Source organism: Pelophylax lessonae (genome assembly GCF_965119305.1).
Source record: "Pelophylax lessonae genome assembly, chromosome: 3".
Lineage (NCBI taxonomy): Eukaryota > Metazoa > Chordata > Amphibia > Anura > Ranidae > Pelophylax > Pelophylax lessonae.
In genome coordinates this window covers 76282996-76300395 of record NC_138770.1, presented here as the reverse complement: position 1 = coordinate 76300395, position 17400 = coordinate 76282996, and the positions used below count along the sequence as shown (strand labels likewise).

The 17400-nt window shown below is 48.3% G+C and overlaps 1 protein-coding gene across 1 annotated transcript in view; it reads right to left on the bottom strand.

The window, feature by feature from the left end:
• LOC309550089 (killer cell lectin-like receptor subfamily G member 1) overlaps nucleotides 1-17101 on the bottom strand; it is a gene marked incomplete at its 5' end in the record, with an annotated part of 37210 nt that extends 20109 nt beyond the window's left edge. The window contains 2 exons of the mRNA XM_082250550.1: nucleotides 13217-13375; nucleotides 16916-17101. Of these exons, the coding sequence (XP_082106676.1) occupies nucleotides 13217-13375; nucleotides 16916-17101 (345 nt within the window). The remainder of the gene's footprint in view (nucleotides 1-13216; nucleotides 13376-16915) is intronic.
• Between the last annotated feature and the right edge of the window lie 299 nt (nucleotides 17102-17400).

Genomic DNA, 17400 nt, shown 5'->3' with positions numbered 1-17400 from the left:
TACTCTGTTGTACTTTTTCTAAAAATCAATAAAAATTATTGAAATTAAAAAAAATAAAAATCTTTTTGCTGCTCATCTTCTTGACCATTGTGTTATACTGCCCCTTACAGGAGTAGGGACACTAGGCAGAAAAAAGCTTGACTACGCTTATGGGGGTATACTCCACTCTTCGCTATAGGCACTCAGCTTTGTTTTACAGCCTGTGCCATAAGAAAGCCAACACCACAGAGGGGTGGGTGCTGTGTCCGTCAACAGACATCAGAGAAATGGATTTTACCATAAGTCAAAAATCCCATTTTCCCTTTCGTTCATTGCCAAAAACAGCTCCTTATCTTCTTGACCTTTGGGATGTCCCAAAGCAGTCTCAAAACATGAGGGGTGGGAACAGCAAGGAAAAAAATTCCCAAGGCTAAACCATAGCCAACCAGGTAACATGGAGATCAACCATAAACAACTGGAGCTCACCTGAAAAAAAAAAATAAAATAAAAAAAATACACCCTCTAAGAGAACCTGGCCCTCTAAACAGAAGCCTGCAAAACCTTGCGGCTAAAAGCAGCATCCGCAGATGCCAACACATCCACCATATAAAACTTTGTGAAAGTGTGCACAGACAACCAGGTGGCCACCTTGCAAACCTGCCCCAAAGGCCCAGGAGGCACCACGCACCCAAGTAGAGTGCGCCTTAACAGGGAAAGGAGGAACCCTAATTGAATAGGCCTGAATCACTATCTGTCTGATCCATCTGGAAATGGTCACAGCAGAAGCAGCCAACCCTGCCCAAGGTCCATCCGTGAGTACAAATCGTGAGTATGACTTCCTAAAAGACTCCATAGCTGCCAGGTACACCCCGATTGCCCCAACCACATCCAGGGAATGCAAGGCAAATTTCCTTAGGATGTTTAGGCCTGGGACATAGGAAAGGCAACACAATGTCTTCATCCAAATGGAAGTCAGAGACAACCTTTGAAAGGAACGATGGACAGGGACGAAGAACAACCTTATCTCGGTGAACCACCAGGTAAGGTTAACGACAAGACAATGCCACCAGCTCTGACACCCTGCATTCAGCAGTAATAGCCACCTTCTGGGACAGAAAAAAAAAAAAAAAAAAAAAAGCCACCTTCTGGGACAACATAAGCAGGGGAACCTCCCACATATTTCCAAAGGGAGGCTTCTGGATAACGGACAACCAAACTGAGGTCCCACGGCAGCAATGGAGACTGCACTGGAGGAGCCAAGTGTCGAACTCCCTGGATAAATGTACGCACAAAAGGAATCTATGTCCAATGGATGTGGAAAGAAATAACTGCCAAGGCCGAAACCTGGCCCTTGATGGTACTCAAGGACAGGCGCTGTTCAATCCCCTGTTGAAGGAAAGCGAAGATCCGAGCCACCGAAAAGGAGCGAGGGAGCATCCCAAGAGACTCACCCCATGCAATGAATGTCTTCCAAGTACGATGGTAGAGCTTCCTAGAGGTAGATTTTCTAACGTAACAGCGTAGGAATCACCAATTCAGACAAACCTCCACCATTCAGCACCTGGCTTTCAACAGCCAACCCATTAAAGCCAGCAACTGTAAAGCAGGATGGAAGATTCGCCCTTGGGACAGCAGATCTTTCCTGGGAGGAAGTCTCCAAGGAGCATCAGCAACCAGCCTTACCGGATCAGCATACCAAGACTGGCGTGAAAATACTGACTTCAAGGAGCCACTAATGTGTCTGTGGAGTTGGCCAGAGGATCCCGAGACCGTGCCACAAACCTCTTCCTCTCTGTACAGCAGAGAGGGCTGGAACGAATCGGTCTGCCCACCTTAGAATGCCAGCTACTTCCCAAGCCGCCAGGACACTTCTTGTGCCCCCTTGGTGATTGACATAGACCATGGCCAGACCATGGCATTGTCCGATTGAATTCGTACCGGACACCCCTGAAGACGAATTGTCCAATGATCCAGACAAGTCTGGATAGTCCAGACTGCAGATTAATGTACTGGAACTCCAAGCGATCAGAGTCCAGATCCCCTGAGCACAATCTGTGCAGAGGACACCTCCCCACCCGGATAGGCTGGCATCTGTAGTGAAAGCCATCCAGTATGGGGGGGGGGGAGAGAAAGGATTTTCCCTGTCGAAGTGCCAGAGAACAAATCCACCTCTAGAGACCGGGATTGTCCCATTTCACTAGAATCTCTTTTGCAGATATCTTGTGTGGAACTGTGCAAACGGAACCACCTCGAATGTAGACACCATCAGGCCCAGCACCCGGACGCAAGCCCGGAGGGATGACCGTCTGCTGGACAACAGAAGCTGAATTGCCTCCTGAAAGGTCTGGAGTTTTTCCAGAGGAAGAAATACCAGATTCCAGAGTCAGACCCAGATAGTCCAGTTTTGGGGACTGTAAGAGACGCTCAGTGCGCGTGCCCAGGCACACGGGAAGCAATGTGCGAATGCGCATGCGCCAATGCGCGAACACGCCAATGCGCCAATGTGCAGGCGCGCGAACGTGCGTACGCAACGTGCGCACGCAATTGGCGCCAAACGGCCTATTTATACCAGGCGGTGACAGGAGCACATTGCTGAGTGGTCTTTCAGCTTGTGTTCCTGTTTACCTGTGCCCTGACCTGCTTGTGGATTTCCCGTTACACCGACCCGACTTGCCTTTTGACTCTCCTTGGATTCCTGCCTGCCTTGTGACCTCAGCCTGTCTTTGACCCTGCCTTGCCTTATGCCTTTGTACCTTGCTGCCAGACTGTGTACCGACTTCGGCTTGTATCCTGACTCCGCTTTTGCCTCACGTTCCTGTACCCGTGCTGTCCGGCTGTTGACAACCCCTTGGCTTGTGTTCCGATTTCGCTCCTGCCTTCTCATCCAGCATCACCGAGTTCCAGTTTCAGGTGTTCATCCGGTGATCCACAGCCATCAGTCTTCTGCCAAGACATCACCTGCTATACCGGCCCTCGTGCCACTCTGTGTCCTACACCGCCTGTCATCTCTATCAGGGGTGTTGGACAGGAGGTGCAAGAGAAGCCCCCTCTACAGCTTGGTCTCCACCAGGTACGTGATAGTACCACTCAGCCAGATGTCGGAGACCGAGAGAGGGGCTTCACCTCTAGAGGCAGTATGCCAGCAACTTGCTTCGCTTACCCAAGCAGTCAAATCCTTGCAAGAAGGTTACTTCCAATTAGAGGGTCGCATCCAATCCATGGCTTCTACCCCGGCAACCCCGGCACCTGGGACCTCCATGCCCGAACGGGCTCTATCCACACCTTCAGTGGTTTTGCCACCACCGGAACCTCGGGTACCTGCTCCAGAACGATTTTCGGGTGACCGACACAAATTCCGGGCTTTCAGGAATTCTTGTGAGCTATACTTTGCCCTGCAGCCACGGACTTTCTCACTTGAATCCACCAAGGTGGGGTTCGTAATCTCTCTACTTCTCGGAGAGCCGCAATCCTGGGCCCACCGTCTCCTGGAACAAAATGATATAGCCTTGAACACCATCTCATCATTTTTCGAAGCGATGGCGCAGCTTTATGACGACCCCCAGAGATCTGTTACAGCCGAAGCAACCCTACATACATTACAACAAGGCCGCCGCCCTGCTGAGGACTATGTCGCCGAATTCCGCAGATGGGCTTCCGATACAGGCTGGAATGATGCAGCCTTACGGCATCAATTCCGTCTCGGCCTATCAGAGGGCCTTAAGGATGAACTTGCCAGAGTGGGTACGCCTGATTCTCTTGATGACCTTATTAGTCTTACTATCCAGCTTGACCGCAGGCTCAGGGAGCGGAGAGTGGAAAGAGCTGGAAGTTCCAGACCTACCTGGATGTTGCCTCAAGTGCCGTCACCTCCGGCTTTTCGTCCACCTGTCGCTTTCCCCACAACCTCCAGTGTGGAGCCCATGCAACTCGGACTTTTACGTTCTCCACTAACCACTGAGGAGAGATTGCGAAGACGCCGAAACAACTTATGCCTCTATTGTGGGGAAGCCGGACATTACCTTCAGACCTGCCCGGTGCGGCCTAGTAAGTCTCAGTTTGCTTTTCCTTCTTACCTTGCAAACAGTTCTGGGAAGGATCTGTCCACTCACATTACTCTACCTCTCTCACTACAGATTCTCGGAAAGACCATCCAAGTCCCAGTCATTATTGACTCAGGCGCTTGCAGCTGCTTCATGGACAGTGACTTTGCTCAGCGTCATCAGATCCCTCTGCAAGCGAAAACCCGTCAGTTATCTATCCATCTAGCTGACGGATCCCATCTCAAGTCCGGGCCTATAACCCAAGAAACCTGCCCGTTACTGGCTATCTCTAATAAAGGCCACCGAGAATACTTGTGCTTGGATATTATCCCATCTCCTCTGTTCCCTATCATTCTCGGTATCCCATGGCTACAAGCACACAATCCTCAGATAAACTGGAAGTCAGGAGAAGTGGCATTTCCATCCACCTATTGTCAACAAAACTGCTTCCAGCCCAGTCCAGGGAAACCTGCATCACTTTTGGGCCTGCAACCTGATCCCTCTGCATCCCAACTTGTGCCTGCAGCTTACCATGAGTTCTTGGAAGTCTTTGATAAACAGAAAGCAGACATCCTACCACCTCACCGGTCGTATGACTGCCCAATTGAACTTTTACCAGGTGCTGAGATACCGTTTGGGCGTATCTTCCCCCTCTCTGAACTAGAACTTGAGGCATTACGCCTTTACATCGACGAAAACCTGAAAAAAGGCTTCATCCGGCCCTCTACGTCCCCCGCAGGGGCTGGTATTTTCTTCGTTGAAAAGAAGGATCATTCTCTCTGCCCCTGTGTTGATTATCGGGAGTTGAACAAGGTTACTGTCAAAAACAGATACCCCCTGCCCTTAGTTCCTGAACTTTTCCAACGTTTCAGGGCAGCCACGGTATTCACAAAACTTGACCTACGTGGAGCATACAACCTAGTACGGATCCGTGAGGGCGACGAGTGGAAGACCGCCTTTCGCACAAGATTCGGCCACTTCGAGTACCTTGTCATGCCCTTTGGATTGTGCAATGCTCCAGCTACTTTTCAGCATTTCGTGAACAATATTTTCAGAGACTTCCTTGATTTGTTTATGATTGTCTACCTTGACGATATTCTTATCTTTTCAGGTTCCATTGAAATGCACCGTGAACATGTCAAGAAGGTTCTCGGCCGCCTAAGAGACCATGGATTATACGCAAAGGCTGAGAAATGCGAGTTCGAAAAGGAATCAATCCAATTCTTGGGACTCGTCATTTCCACTTCTGGGATCTCCATGGACCCCCAAAAGGTCAAATCGATCCTCGAATGGCCCACTCCCACAGACAGGAAGAGCACACAAAGGTTCATTGGCTTCGCTAATTTTTACCGCAAGTTTATCAAGAACTTCTCCGCCATTATGCTTCCAGTCACCCAGCTAACAAGGCAAGGCACCCGTTTCCAATGGACACCGGCAGCACAAGCTGCGTTTGACCAGTTGAAGATTCTATTCACTACTGCACCTATCTTACGACACCCAAATCCCGCTCTGCCCTATGTTCGAGGTGGATGCTTCAGAAAATGCCATAGGTGCCATCCTGTCACAGCGTTCAGGTACGAAATCTCTTCTTCATCCTGTTGCCTTCTTTTCCAGGAAACTCAGCCCAGCAGAAAGGAACTACGATGTTGGAGACCGGGAATTACTGGCCATCAAGGCGGCCTTGGAGGAATGGCGCTACCTATTAGAAGGAGCATCTCACCCTATCCTGATCTTTACCGACCACAAAAATCTGGAGTACCTCCGAACAGCTAAGAGACTGAAACCACGTCAAGCCAGGTGGGCACTGTTCTTTTCTCGTTTTACCTTCCATATCACCTACAGGCCAGGCTCCAAGAATGGCAAACCTGATGCACTTTCCCGCATGTACCCAGAGGACGAAGAGTGTCACCCAGTAGACACAATCCTGCCATCCCAAAGTTTTCTACTTTTGCAAGCGGATCTGTTAACGCAGCTGAAGCAGGCGTCCACAAGGGATGTTTTACCATCAGGTATGTGCCTTCAGGAAAAAGAAGGTCTGTTTTTCTATAACCAAAAAATGTTTGTACCTCCAGGTCTACGTGCCAAGATCCTCTGCCTGTGCCATGATCACCCCTTGGCAGGGCACTTTGGGATATCTAAAACGGTTGACCTGGTACAACGGTCCTTTTGGTGGCCTGGTCTGAGGTCCGACTGCCGTAATTATGTTAGCACCTGTACAATCTGCATCCGGAACAAGAATGACAAGGCCAAAGCCTGGGGTTTGCTAAGACCTTTGCCCATTCCCAAGAGGCCTTGGGAAATGATAAACATGGACTTTATCGTTGAGCTCCCTCCTTCTGAAGGATTTACAACCATCTTTGTGGTGGTCGACAGACTAACAAAGATGGCCCACTTTATCCCTATGTTGGGAACTCCCTCAGCAATGGAAACTGCCCAAACCTTCATCAAGGAAGTGGTTCGGCTCCACGGGGTTCCTAGTAATATCACTTCGGACCGAGGGGTGCAATTTACTTCGAGGTTCTGGAGAGGCCTTTGCAAAACATTAAAAATTGACACATACTTTTCCTCGGCTTATCACCCGCAAACAAACGGGCAAACGGAGCGTACAAACCAGACCCTGGAGCAGTACCTCCGGTGTTTTTCATCTTTCTCACAAGACGACTGGGCATCACTTTTACCCCTAGCAGAGTTTGCATATAATAACGCAGTACATTCAGCCACGGGTCAAGCCCCGTTTTTTGCAAACTATGGGTACTTCCCAGCCTTTATGCCTGACGTAATACCTGATTCCTTGGTTCCCGCAGTCCAGGAAAAAGCTACATTTTTGCAAACCAACAACAAATTATTGCAAGATGCCATTGTCAGAGCACAGCAAGACAGCAAAAATTTTTTTGATAGGAAGAGGAGGGGAGATCTAAACCTCAGACCGGGAGACAAGGTTTGGTTATCCTCTATCAATCTAAAACTGTCATGTCCGTCTAAGAAACTGGGGCCTAGATATATCGGTCCATTCTCTATTAAGAGACAAATCAATCCTGCTGCCTATGAACTTTCACTCCCGGAAACATACAGAATTCATCCTGTTTTCCATGTGTCCCTACTGAAGCCTACCAGACCCAATCCATTTCCTGACCGAGAGTCGGATCCACCTCCGCCTGAAACTATTGATGGCAACGAAGAATACGAGGTTGAAGCAATATTAGACTGTAGGAAAAGAGGAGGTACTGTCCAGTACCTAATTAAATGGAAGGGCTATGGCCCGGAAGAAAATTCTTGGGAACCAGAAGCCAACCTCCATGCTACGGATCTAATTCAAACTTTTTTTCAGCTTCATCCTGAGAAGATGTTGCAGATGGGCATCCGGAGGCTGCCCATTGGGGGGGGGCAATGTAAGAGACGCTCAGTGCGCGTGCCCAGGCACACGGGAAGCAATGTGCGAATGCGCATGCGCCAATGCGCGAACACGCCAATGCGCCAATGCGCAGGCGCGCGAACGTGCGTACGCAATTGGCGCCAAACGGCCTATTTATACCAGGCGGTGACAGGAGCACATTGCTGAGTGGTCTTTCAGCTTGTGTTCCTGTTTACCTGTGCCCTGACCTGCTTGTGGATTTCCCGTTACACCGACCCGGCTTGCCTTTTGACTCTCCTTGGATTCCTGCCTGCCTTGTGACCTCAGCCTGTCTTTGACCCTGCCTTGCCTTATGCCTTTGTACCTTGCTGCCAGACTGTGTACCGACTTCGGCTTGTATCCTGACTCCGCTTTTGCCTCACGTTCCTGTACCCGTGCTGTCCGGCTGTTGACAACCCCTTGGCTTGTGTTCCGATTTCGCTCCTGCCTTCTCATCCAGCATCACCGAGTTCCAGTTTCAGGTGTTCATCCGGTGATCCACAGCCATCAGTCTTCTGCCAAGACATCACCTGCTATACCGGCCCTCGTGCCACTCTGTGTCCTACACCGCCTGTCATCTCTATCAGGGGTGTTGGACAGGAGGTGCAAGAGAAGCCCCCTCTACAGCTTGGTCTCCACCAGGTACGTGATAGGGACAGAACCAGAGCAGACTTCTGAAGGTTCAGAAACCAACCAAACTCCCTCAGAGTTCGCAGAGTAATCTCCAAGTTGTCCATCAGAGCAGTCGGAGGCTCCACTCGCAGAAGATGATCCTCCAGGTACCCCCGTACAGCGATTCCGCAACAATGCTAGCACTGGGGCCAACACTTTTGTGAAGACCCGATGAGCCGAGGCGAGACCAAGGGGGTAACGCCACAAATGCTCCTCGCCCACGGCAAAGCGGAGGAAATACCCCTGATGTAGGGGCTTAATTCTGGAACTTCTGTACCCACATAAAGCAGTTTAGCGCCTTGATCTCCAGAATTCAACGCACCTTGCCTTCCTTCCTGGGAACTGTAAAGAGGTTTGAGTAAAATCCCCTGAAAAAGTTCAAGTCGAAACCATCACCCCTTGAAGTAACAAGTCTTTTACTGCCCCAAACAGACCCTGTAAGCGATCTGGGGACAAGTGCAGGTTAAGGGAAGAACTTTTTTCAGAGGATAAGACTGAAACGTGATCTTGGAGCCAGAGCCAGACCGAATGAGTTCGTCCACTTGTCTTCTTATACCAGGGAGGTCCCTGAATTCGGAAACCAGCGAACACGTCCCCCCCATCCCAGATACGGGTGAAGGCGCCCCTTCATGCAAAGGAAGGCTTGTCCGCAGGTCTGGAAGAGCCCGCTCATGGCTTGCCAGACCTGGTCCTCTTTGAACCTCCGGTGGAGGCCCTGAAGGGCTTTGACCCCTTGTCTTGAGACCCTGAGGGACGAAAAGGCCTCTTATGAGCTGAGAAGAATGGCTCACGTCTACGATTAGGCTCCTTGCCCTTGGTAGCCTGCAGAAGATACTCCTCCCCCCTGTAAGACCCTTAATGATGTCATCCAAGGAAGCTCCAAACAGACGATCCCCTACAAGGGGGAGATCAGATAAGGCCTTCTTAGAAGTCTGGTCCGCAGACCAGCACTTTAGCCAGATAATACGCCGAAGGACCACTGCTGATACAGACAGCCTAGAAATCAAAAGGAGCCGCATCACAGATAAACTGTAGCCCCTGGACCAACTGACCTGCCAGCTCCACCAAGGGGGGGGGGGGGGGGGGGGAGTGGTTTCCCCTCCAGGTCCCAGCGTAAAAGTTTAGCCCACTCAGTCAGAGTTTGACACCAGTACAATAGTAAATACCAGTCCACCAGCTCCTTCTCATGCGTGGCTAGAGGAGCAGAGGAATCATTCTCACTATCTGAGCGCTCAGTGTGTGAACGCAGACCCAGTAGGGTGACTCGCATCCGCGGTGGCCAAAACAGATTCAGGATCTGATGAAACAGACGAGGCAGGGGAAGATGGCGGCCGCTATATACTAAGCATACCCAGAAGGCCGACAGTGCGCACTCAAATTTTAGAGGGGCGGGGAGGGCGTCAGGAAACCCGGGGGTCCCACCATCCCAAGGAGGGGCCCATGTCCAACCCAAAAAAAAAAAACTCTCCAGGGTAAAGGGGGGGGGGGGGGGGGGGGACATCTACTTACCATACCAGGAACAGAGTGGGCACCACTCCTGACAGACCACCGCTGCATCGGAATGTGGGTGGCTGTTGGCCAGGAGGAACGCTGCAACTCAGGCCGAGGCCAGGTCGTATGCGCCCTCGTTGGACGTTTTAACTCGCAGGCCAGCCCCTGTCCAGTGGGGCTAGGTCACGGCTGACCCGGCTGACCTAGCGCGGAGCTGAGGCCTACGCGCGCTCACTGACCAGACTGGGGGGACCCTGTGGATCTAGATTATCCAGTCCGTTGCCTAGTCCAGCAGTTGATTGTAGATTCTCACAGCAACAAAACAAAAGATCGGAAAAAGTTCCATTAAAAAAAAAAATAAAATTGCAAGGACCAGTGATCCCAGCAAGGAACTAGGTCCTTACTCCTGACCAGGCAGAAAAAAAAAAACCTAAGTGCCTATATCTGAGAGTGGGGGGTATACTCCCTGGGACTGCCCCATAAGCATAGTCAAGCTTTTTCCTGCCTAGTGTCCTACTCCTGTAGGGGGCAGTATAACCCAATGGTCAAGATGATAAGGAGCTGTGTCTGTGTCTGTCTATGAATGAAAGAAAAATCTAATTTCTTTATATTTAGGCCAATATGTATTCTGCTACATATATTTGGTAAAAAAAATAAATCCTAATAAGCGTATATTGTTCGGTTTACGCAAACATTATAGAGTCTACAAACTATGGAATACATACTGGAATTTGTGTAATATTTTTATACATACATAATGGCGGTGATCAGCAACTTCTAGCGGGACATCTACACTGACACTGTGCGAACAGTAACACTAATACAGTGATTAGTGCTAAAAATATGCACTGTCACTGTACTAATGACAGGCTGGGAAGGGGTTCCACACTGCGATGCTTTTACTAAGGGATGTTGCAGTTTATTCCCTGCTATGCAGGATAGTTCTGCATTGTGGTTTACATTTATAGCACTGAAAAACTATACTATGTATAGTGTAATTTTTATAACGAGACTGCGATGGCCAATCTGACAGTAACTGAAGTAGGGGAACTCACAGTCGATAAGGGGGGAAAGAATAACAGTACTGCAAAATATTCTCTCCCCCCCCCCCCCCCTACTGGTGGTTAGTAGCCATCTCATACTTTAAATATGAATATTGATCACAGTGTGGTACAGTATATGGGCTTGAAGCACTCCCAACCAAGCATTAGTTCTTTTAGGATATATAGGTCACTTTAAGATCATAAGCCAGGGGGCAGGGCTTGAAATTGTATTTAATTCAGTGGCAGCCTAACCCTCCATACGTCCTGATGAAGTTCAGGTGGGCAGAACAAAACACATTGACATGGTGACACATCCCTCTCCCCCTGCAGCACCGCATGGCTAGTATGACCATACACATGATGGTAGCCAGAGTTGTTTGGAGGGCCAGAGCCACCACAGTGATCTCCCAAAGACAGGAAGCTACTTCATAAGAGCAACCACGTTTTGCATGTGACAGGAGAAGCAGCTTGGATGCCAACACTGGTCAACATGGACGCTGGGGTTACGGACATGGTTCTGTGAGTACCTCCATAGTGTTCGACACAGGTAAGATCGGCAGTGTTAGGTACCTAACACTGCATGGGACCAGCTATCTAGTACAGGCCAAACCAGGGAAACTGTCGAGGGTCCACCTAATAGGTACTGAATACCTGCATACCATACTCCACATATTTAGCATCGGTCAGATGCCACTTTATAGTGTTGTATTTCTGCATCCAACTCCTATAATTTGAACTGAGGTGACCACTTAGTGGCTCATACACCTCCACTTTATGACTGACATCACAGGTCTACTATATTTGGAATCAGAAGGAGCGCCTACTTTACATTATCTGGCTGCCCTGCTCACCGTATATTCATTCCGCATGCAGCTGCTCATCCATCCATTTATACCTGCAATCCACAGTGCACTCTTGGCTTCATGTCCATATGGTCTTCATCACCCAACACATGATTAGCAGAGATCACTGGCCCCAGTGTCTATTACAATTACCTTTTGATGAACTGCATTTGCATCCAATCTACCAGGCAGTGCTTAGGAGCCATTGGTTGCATGCATTATGTAGACGTGTTATGGCCTAAGCAATTAACTAATTTTCAACATATTGTGGTGGACGACCTGGGATCAGTTGATCTACTTACATGAACTCCATTAACCCACTATGGTTTTAACCGTTTGCCGACCGCCGCAAGTACATATACTGCGGCGGTCAGCCCCTCACAGGCAGAGTGACGTATTGGTACGTCACTAACCTGTAAGGCTCTGGGGAGCGAGCGCCGCCGGCGCAGTCACGGACCCCCCCCCCCCCCGCGCGTGTGACCGGTGGACCCGATGTCCACCGGTCACTCATCGATCGTCGGGGGAGAGGGAGAAAGGCAGGCAGCTAGTGTAAACAAGCTGCCTGTTATTCTCCCCTGTGTAGAAACAATGATCATACGGTTCTACTATGTAGGACTGTTGATCATTGTTCCTACAGCTCAAGCCCCAGCCAATCACAGTTAGAATCACGCCCCTAGGGACACACACAGCCCCTCCCTCTCAAATAAAGTTAACCCCTTCACTGCCAGTGTAATTTTACAATAACAGTGCATATGTATAGCACTGATTACTGTAGAAATGTCACTGGTAACCCCAAAAGTGTCAAAAGTGTCAGTCAAGGGTCCGATCTGTCCGCCCCAATGTCGCAAAAAACACGCAGATCGCCGCCATTACGCGTTAAAAAAAAAAAAAAACTCTTTCCCTTTGTTAGTAAAGGCGATAAACTTTTGCGCAAACCAATCAAAATACGCCTTTTGTGATTTTTTTTTTACCAAACATATGTAGCATAAAACAAATTGGCCGAAAATGTTTACATTTTTTTTTGGGGAATTTCATATTAAAAAATGTGAAAAATATTGTTATTTTAGCAAAATGTACGCTCTGTTTATAGCGCATGATAAAAAAAAAAAAAAAAGACGGACGTTAATTTTGTTTAGGTACAGCATCGCACGACCGCGCAATTGTCCGTTAAAGTCACGCAGTGCCGAATCGCAAAATACCCCCTGGTCTTTCAGCAGCCAAATCCTCCGGGGCTTAAGTGGTTAAAGGTGGAGTGCTGTCCAGACCACAGTTCTGAGGCATCCCACCTGGTCCCTATTGGCCTGCAGGTGTCCTTTGCCAGGAGATTAGGAGGATATATCTAGGGGTAGTTTATGCCCCATCTGTAGGGAGGAGTGTACTATAGGTCTAGAGAGGGGGGTGGGGGTGGTCTGAGGTGGTTTTTGTGGGTTGATCATGGGACCTGTGTTCCTGGCACATTGTATTCTAACAGCAGACTAATCCACTATCAGAACACGTTGATCAGTAGTTGCAGCTGCTGATCAAGGAAATATTTTCCAACATTCTCGGTTGAGAGGATCAATCATTAGATCTACTTCTGTCAAACAAAAGCAGTCACACATGGATCAAAGTTCATCATGTTCCATCAATGGGCAGCTTTACCTGAAGAAGCAACAGAAAACGCCATGTCTCCATAGACCTCTAACAGATCACAATCCATATGCTGGAAATGGCATTATGACACAACATCTCAGGCTGGCCCCTGGAGCGGATACTCACCTTGGGAGGAGTTGTGCTGCTACTAAGGTGCTCGATATTGTTGCTTAGAGTTATCTGGCGATAATTTGGACCACGGGTGAGATCATCCTTCTCCTCTGGGGCCGCTTCTGATCCAGGGTCGGTGTCTGGGGCCACTGCTTCTCCCCTCCCGGGCCATTCCTACAAGACAAGCATTTTAAATTGTAATGTTTTTGTCACATGAATGGAAACTGATCTGGTTCCCCAAGTTTACAGTAAGGGACATTAACACTGGTACAAAAAAACACATTGCAAAATATGCTGACAACATGTGACGTTATATAGTTCCCCATTGACTTGCACATTCTGTAGACTGCCACTCTTATGAAAACCTCCTCCCCCATTATAAAGGAAAAAAAAAAAAGTTTTTGCCTTCAGTTCTACTTAAAGTATTGGACCCTCTGGGATCGCGGGACCCATTATATGATCAAGAGGAGGGAGAAGTTTTTCTTCCCAGTACTCAAGCTCAGATACCTAAAACCCCTTTGTGGTGCGATTTGAGAGCATACAAAATGAATAGGCTCAAAACAAAGAATTGCATGTGATGCCTGTCTGAATCACATGCGGTTTCTCTCACTGTTCCGGTGTAAACCCAGGCTTGTCATTGTGACTTCAGGGTTCAGACAGGAATTACACTGCATTCCTGTTCAATTCTCCCTGAATTTGTGAGATTTAAGCCCATTCATTTTGTATGCTCTCAAATCACACCACAAGGTATCGGTAATTGGTATTGGCGAGTTATGCTCAATAATAAAAAAATATGTATCAGTACAAACCTAATAGCAAGTTGAGAAGGGGGTGGAAAATCTGTAGCATTCACCCCATTATGTGCCCCCCACCTCAGCCTCCACCAAAGTACAGATCCCCTAACCTCCCACAGTTCTCCCAGCCCCTCTGAACTCCCAACCCTAAGGCCCCTTTCACACAGGCGGACCGTTCAGATCCGCCTGTCCGCTTTTTTTTGGGTGGATCTGAAGGTCCCTCCATGCATCTCTATGGGGGATCGGATGTCAGCGGAGACATGTCCGCTGACATCTGATCCGTCAAACCTGGACGGATGGAAACCCTATTTTTCATCCGTCCAGCAGATCGGATGAGAACGGACCGGCGGTCCGTTCCCATCTGATTTCCCCCATAGAGATGCATGGGGAACTGACAGCTGTGTCTCCGCACACAGCGCAGAGACACAGCTGTCATTTTCCTGCTCAGCGGGGGATCAGCGGCTCGATCCCCCGCTGAGAAAAACGGAATCCGTCCGACTGACAGATAGTGCGAAAGGAGCCTAAGGGTGCATTAACACCTGAGAACAGGATGAAACATGGTGCTGTGAATTTTGCAAAAAAAGTTTTAACTTGTGTACAAATAAAATCAGATTTTTTTTAGTACTTCACTTTGGGTAGCTTAACCACTTAAGCCCCAGCCCTATTTCGGACACTTTTTGTTTTAAAGTTAAAATCAGTATTTTTTCCTAGAAAACTACTTAAAACCCCCAAATATTATATATATTATTTTAGCAAAGACTCTGGAGAATCAAATGGCGGTCATTGCAATATTTTTTGTCACGCGGTATTTGCGCAGCGGTCTTTAAAACGCCATTTTTTGGGGGGAAAATTGCGGAAAAAAAAAAAAATCACATTTCACTGCATTTAAAAAATACTTAACAGTAAAGTTAGCCCATTTTTTTGTATATTGTGAAAGATGATGTCACGCCGAGTAAATAGATAGCCAACATGTTACGGTTTAAAACTGCGCACACCCGTGGAATGTCGAGAAACTACGGGCAATAGAGATCTCAATAGGCGACGCTTTCAATTTTTTTAACGGTTACCACTTTAGAGTTAAAGTGTAGCTCTTTTTTTTTTTTTTTTTTTTTAATTATTGCTCACGCTCTGGCGATCGCGGCGATACCTCACATGTGTGGTTTGAACAGCGATTTCATTCGCGGCTCGACTTCCGAATACGTTTTTTTGTGCGCGAGCTAACGGTGACTTTTTTTTTTTCCTATTTATTTTATTTTTTTTTTTTTAACTTTATCACAGGTTTTTAAAAAAAATCTGATCACTTTTATTGCGGTCACAAGCAATGTAAACATCCCTTGTGACACCAATATGCAGTGACAGGTACTCTTTATGGAGGGATCGAGGGTCTAAAAGACCCCAACCCCCTCCACTACACTTCCATGTATGCAAAACGCTGAAAACTGCCTTTTTGCATACAGCCGTTTTTTAAATTTGCTCGGGACTCCATCCAGCCGGCAGACGTGCCAGCTGGGTGCTCGGGTCTCCCGGTGGGACAGGAGGCCCGTTAAAAGTCACGGAAGGCGGCAGGAGGGGGGGGGGGGGGACACGTCCCCTCCCGCCCCCCCCCCCCCGGGTAACGATTGAGCGGCTCCCGAGCCGCATCGGTTGTTACAGACGGAAAGCAGAGCGTTGGCTCCAAACCACGGTACCGGGATGATGCCTCTAGCTGCTTATTCACTTGAATGGGGTGCCACAACCCAAAAAAAACTTTTTCCTGGAGGGGAGCATTATTAACCACTTCAGCTCCGGAAAGTTTTACCCCCCTTAAATATCAAGGCCATTTTTTGCAATTGGGCACTGCATTATTTTAACAAAAGATTGCTCTGTCATGCGACACTACAGTATACCCAAATACAATTGATGTCCATTTCCCCCCCCCCACAAATACGGCTTTCTATTTCATCACCTCTGCGGTTTTTAGATTGTGCGCTATAAACAAAAAAGCGACAATTTTGAAAAAAATTTATTTTAATTTATTTTAATTGTCTTGCACAAAAGTTATAGCGTTTACAAACTATGGGATTGAATTTTGGACTTTATGGTTTTTGATAAAAGTAATGGCGGTGATCAGCGATTTTTAGCGGCACTGCGGAGAGATGGAGAGGGAGAGAGAGACTAGACTGGACTCCACAACTCCAGCAGAGTTAGAGCGCGCTATTGTAAGAGATCATAGAGAGGTGTGTATGGCACATCTGCGTTGCTAACTTATTGGTCCGATGAGAGATGATCTGGTTTTCCACCCATTTAGAAGTATTGCAAAACAAGTCACTGTGTGGCAATAGGTTGATATTTAGGGCTCTGTATCTTTACATTTCCACAGTAAAATCATACCATGCTGTAAAAGTTATAGGGGGGGGGGGGGGTGTATGTGTGACCACTCTGTGTAACATAGGTGTGCCGCCTATTGCATTAGGGTGTGCATCCCAAAGCTCAAACACACATCCCTTTCTCTGCTGCCAAGCCGCTTCTTGTTTATTCACAAACTGAAGCATAATAAACACAGTTTACTATGCTTCAGTTATGAATGAACACAGTGAGTGAGTGGGATCACTGTATTCATTTAGAAAAGGAATGCCCCCACTCTCCATCTCCATCCTGAAATATCCCCTGCAGCAGCTGGGGGGAAAGGGGGAGCCAGACGCACTGCAGGGCGAGAGGGCCAACACAGGGGAAGCCCGGGCATTAGGGGGAATCAGCACTGCACCTAGCGATTAGGGTGTGCCTAGGCACACCTGCCACACCCTCAGCGCAAGCCTATAATGAATCATTGTTTTATACATTACATTATGGTATATATCATGTCATCTATATACACACAACCCCCTTCCCAAAAATAAAAAGAAAACATTTTTTACATGAGATCCCAGGAGCTGACACTCACCTTTATGGGCGGGATAAAGATCCTACTGCCCCTCAGGCTGCTGCTCACAGTCCTCCGCCGATGTCCTTTACCTGGGATGAGATTATTCCTCTCCTCTGTGGACCCTCCCGCTCCGTGATTGGTTCCTGGTGACTCTTCTTCTCCACCACCATCTCCAGCCTCAGCGATCCTCCCCGGGGAATGCATCGTTGTGGGAGAAGAGAAGCGGACCGCTCTTTATATACAAGTCCGTGTAATCGTCACACTGACCTTAGAGCCAATTACCGCTCTGCCTGAGCTATCAACTTTGTAACAATCTCATCGCTAAAAAGTCCCAGAGCCGGGGGGCGTGTCCTACCGTCACAGCGAGAGAGAGAGGGAGGGACGGGAGGCGTGTTCTAACCATTACAAAACGGGGACTCTCCTAACCGCAACAGTATGTGGGGGCGTGCCCTCGCCTTATAAAGATATGGTCTTCCTCCAGAAGGGCGTGTCCTCATTGCTTA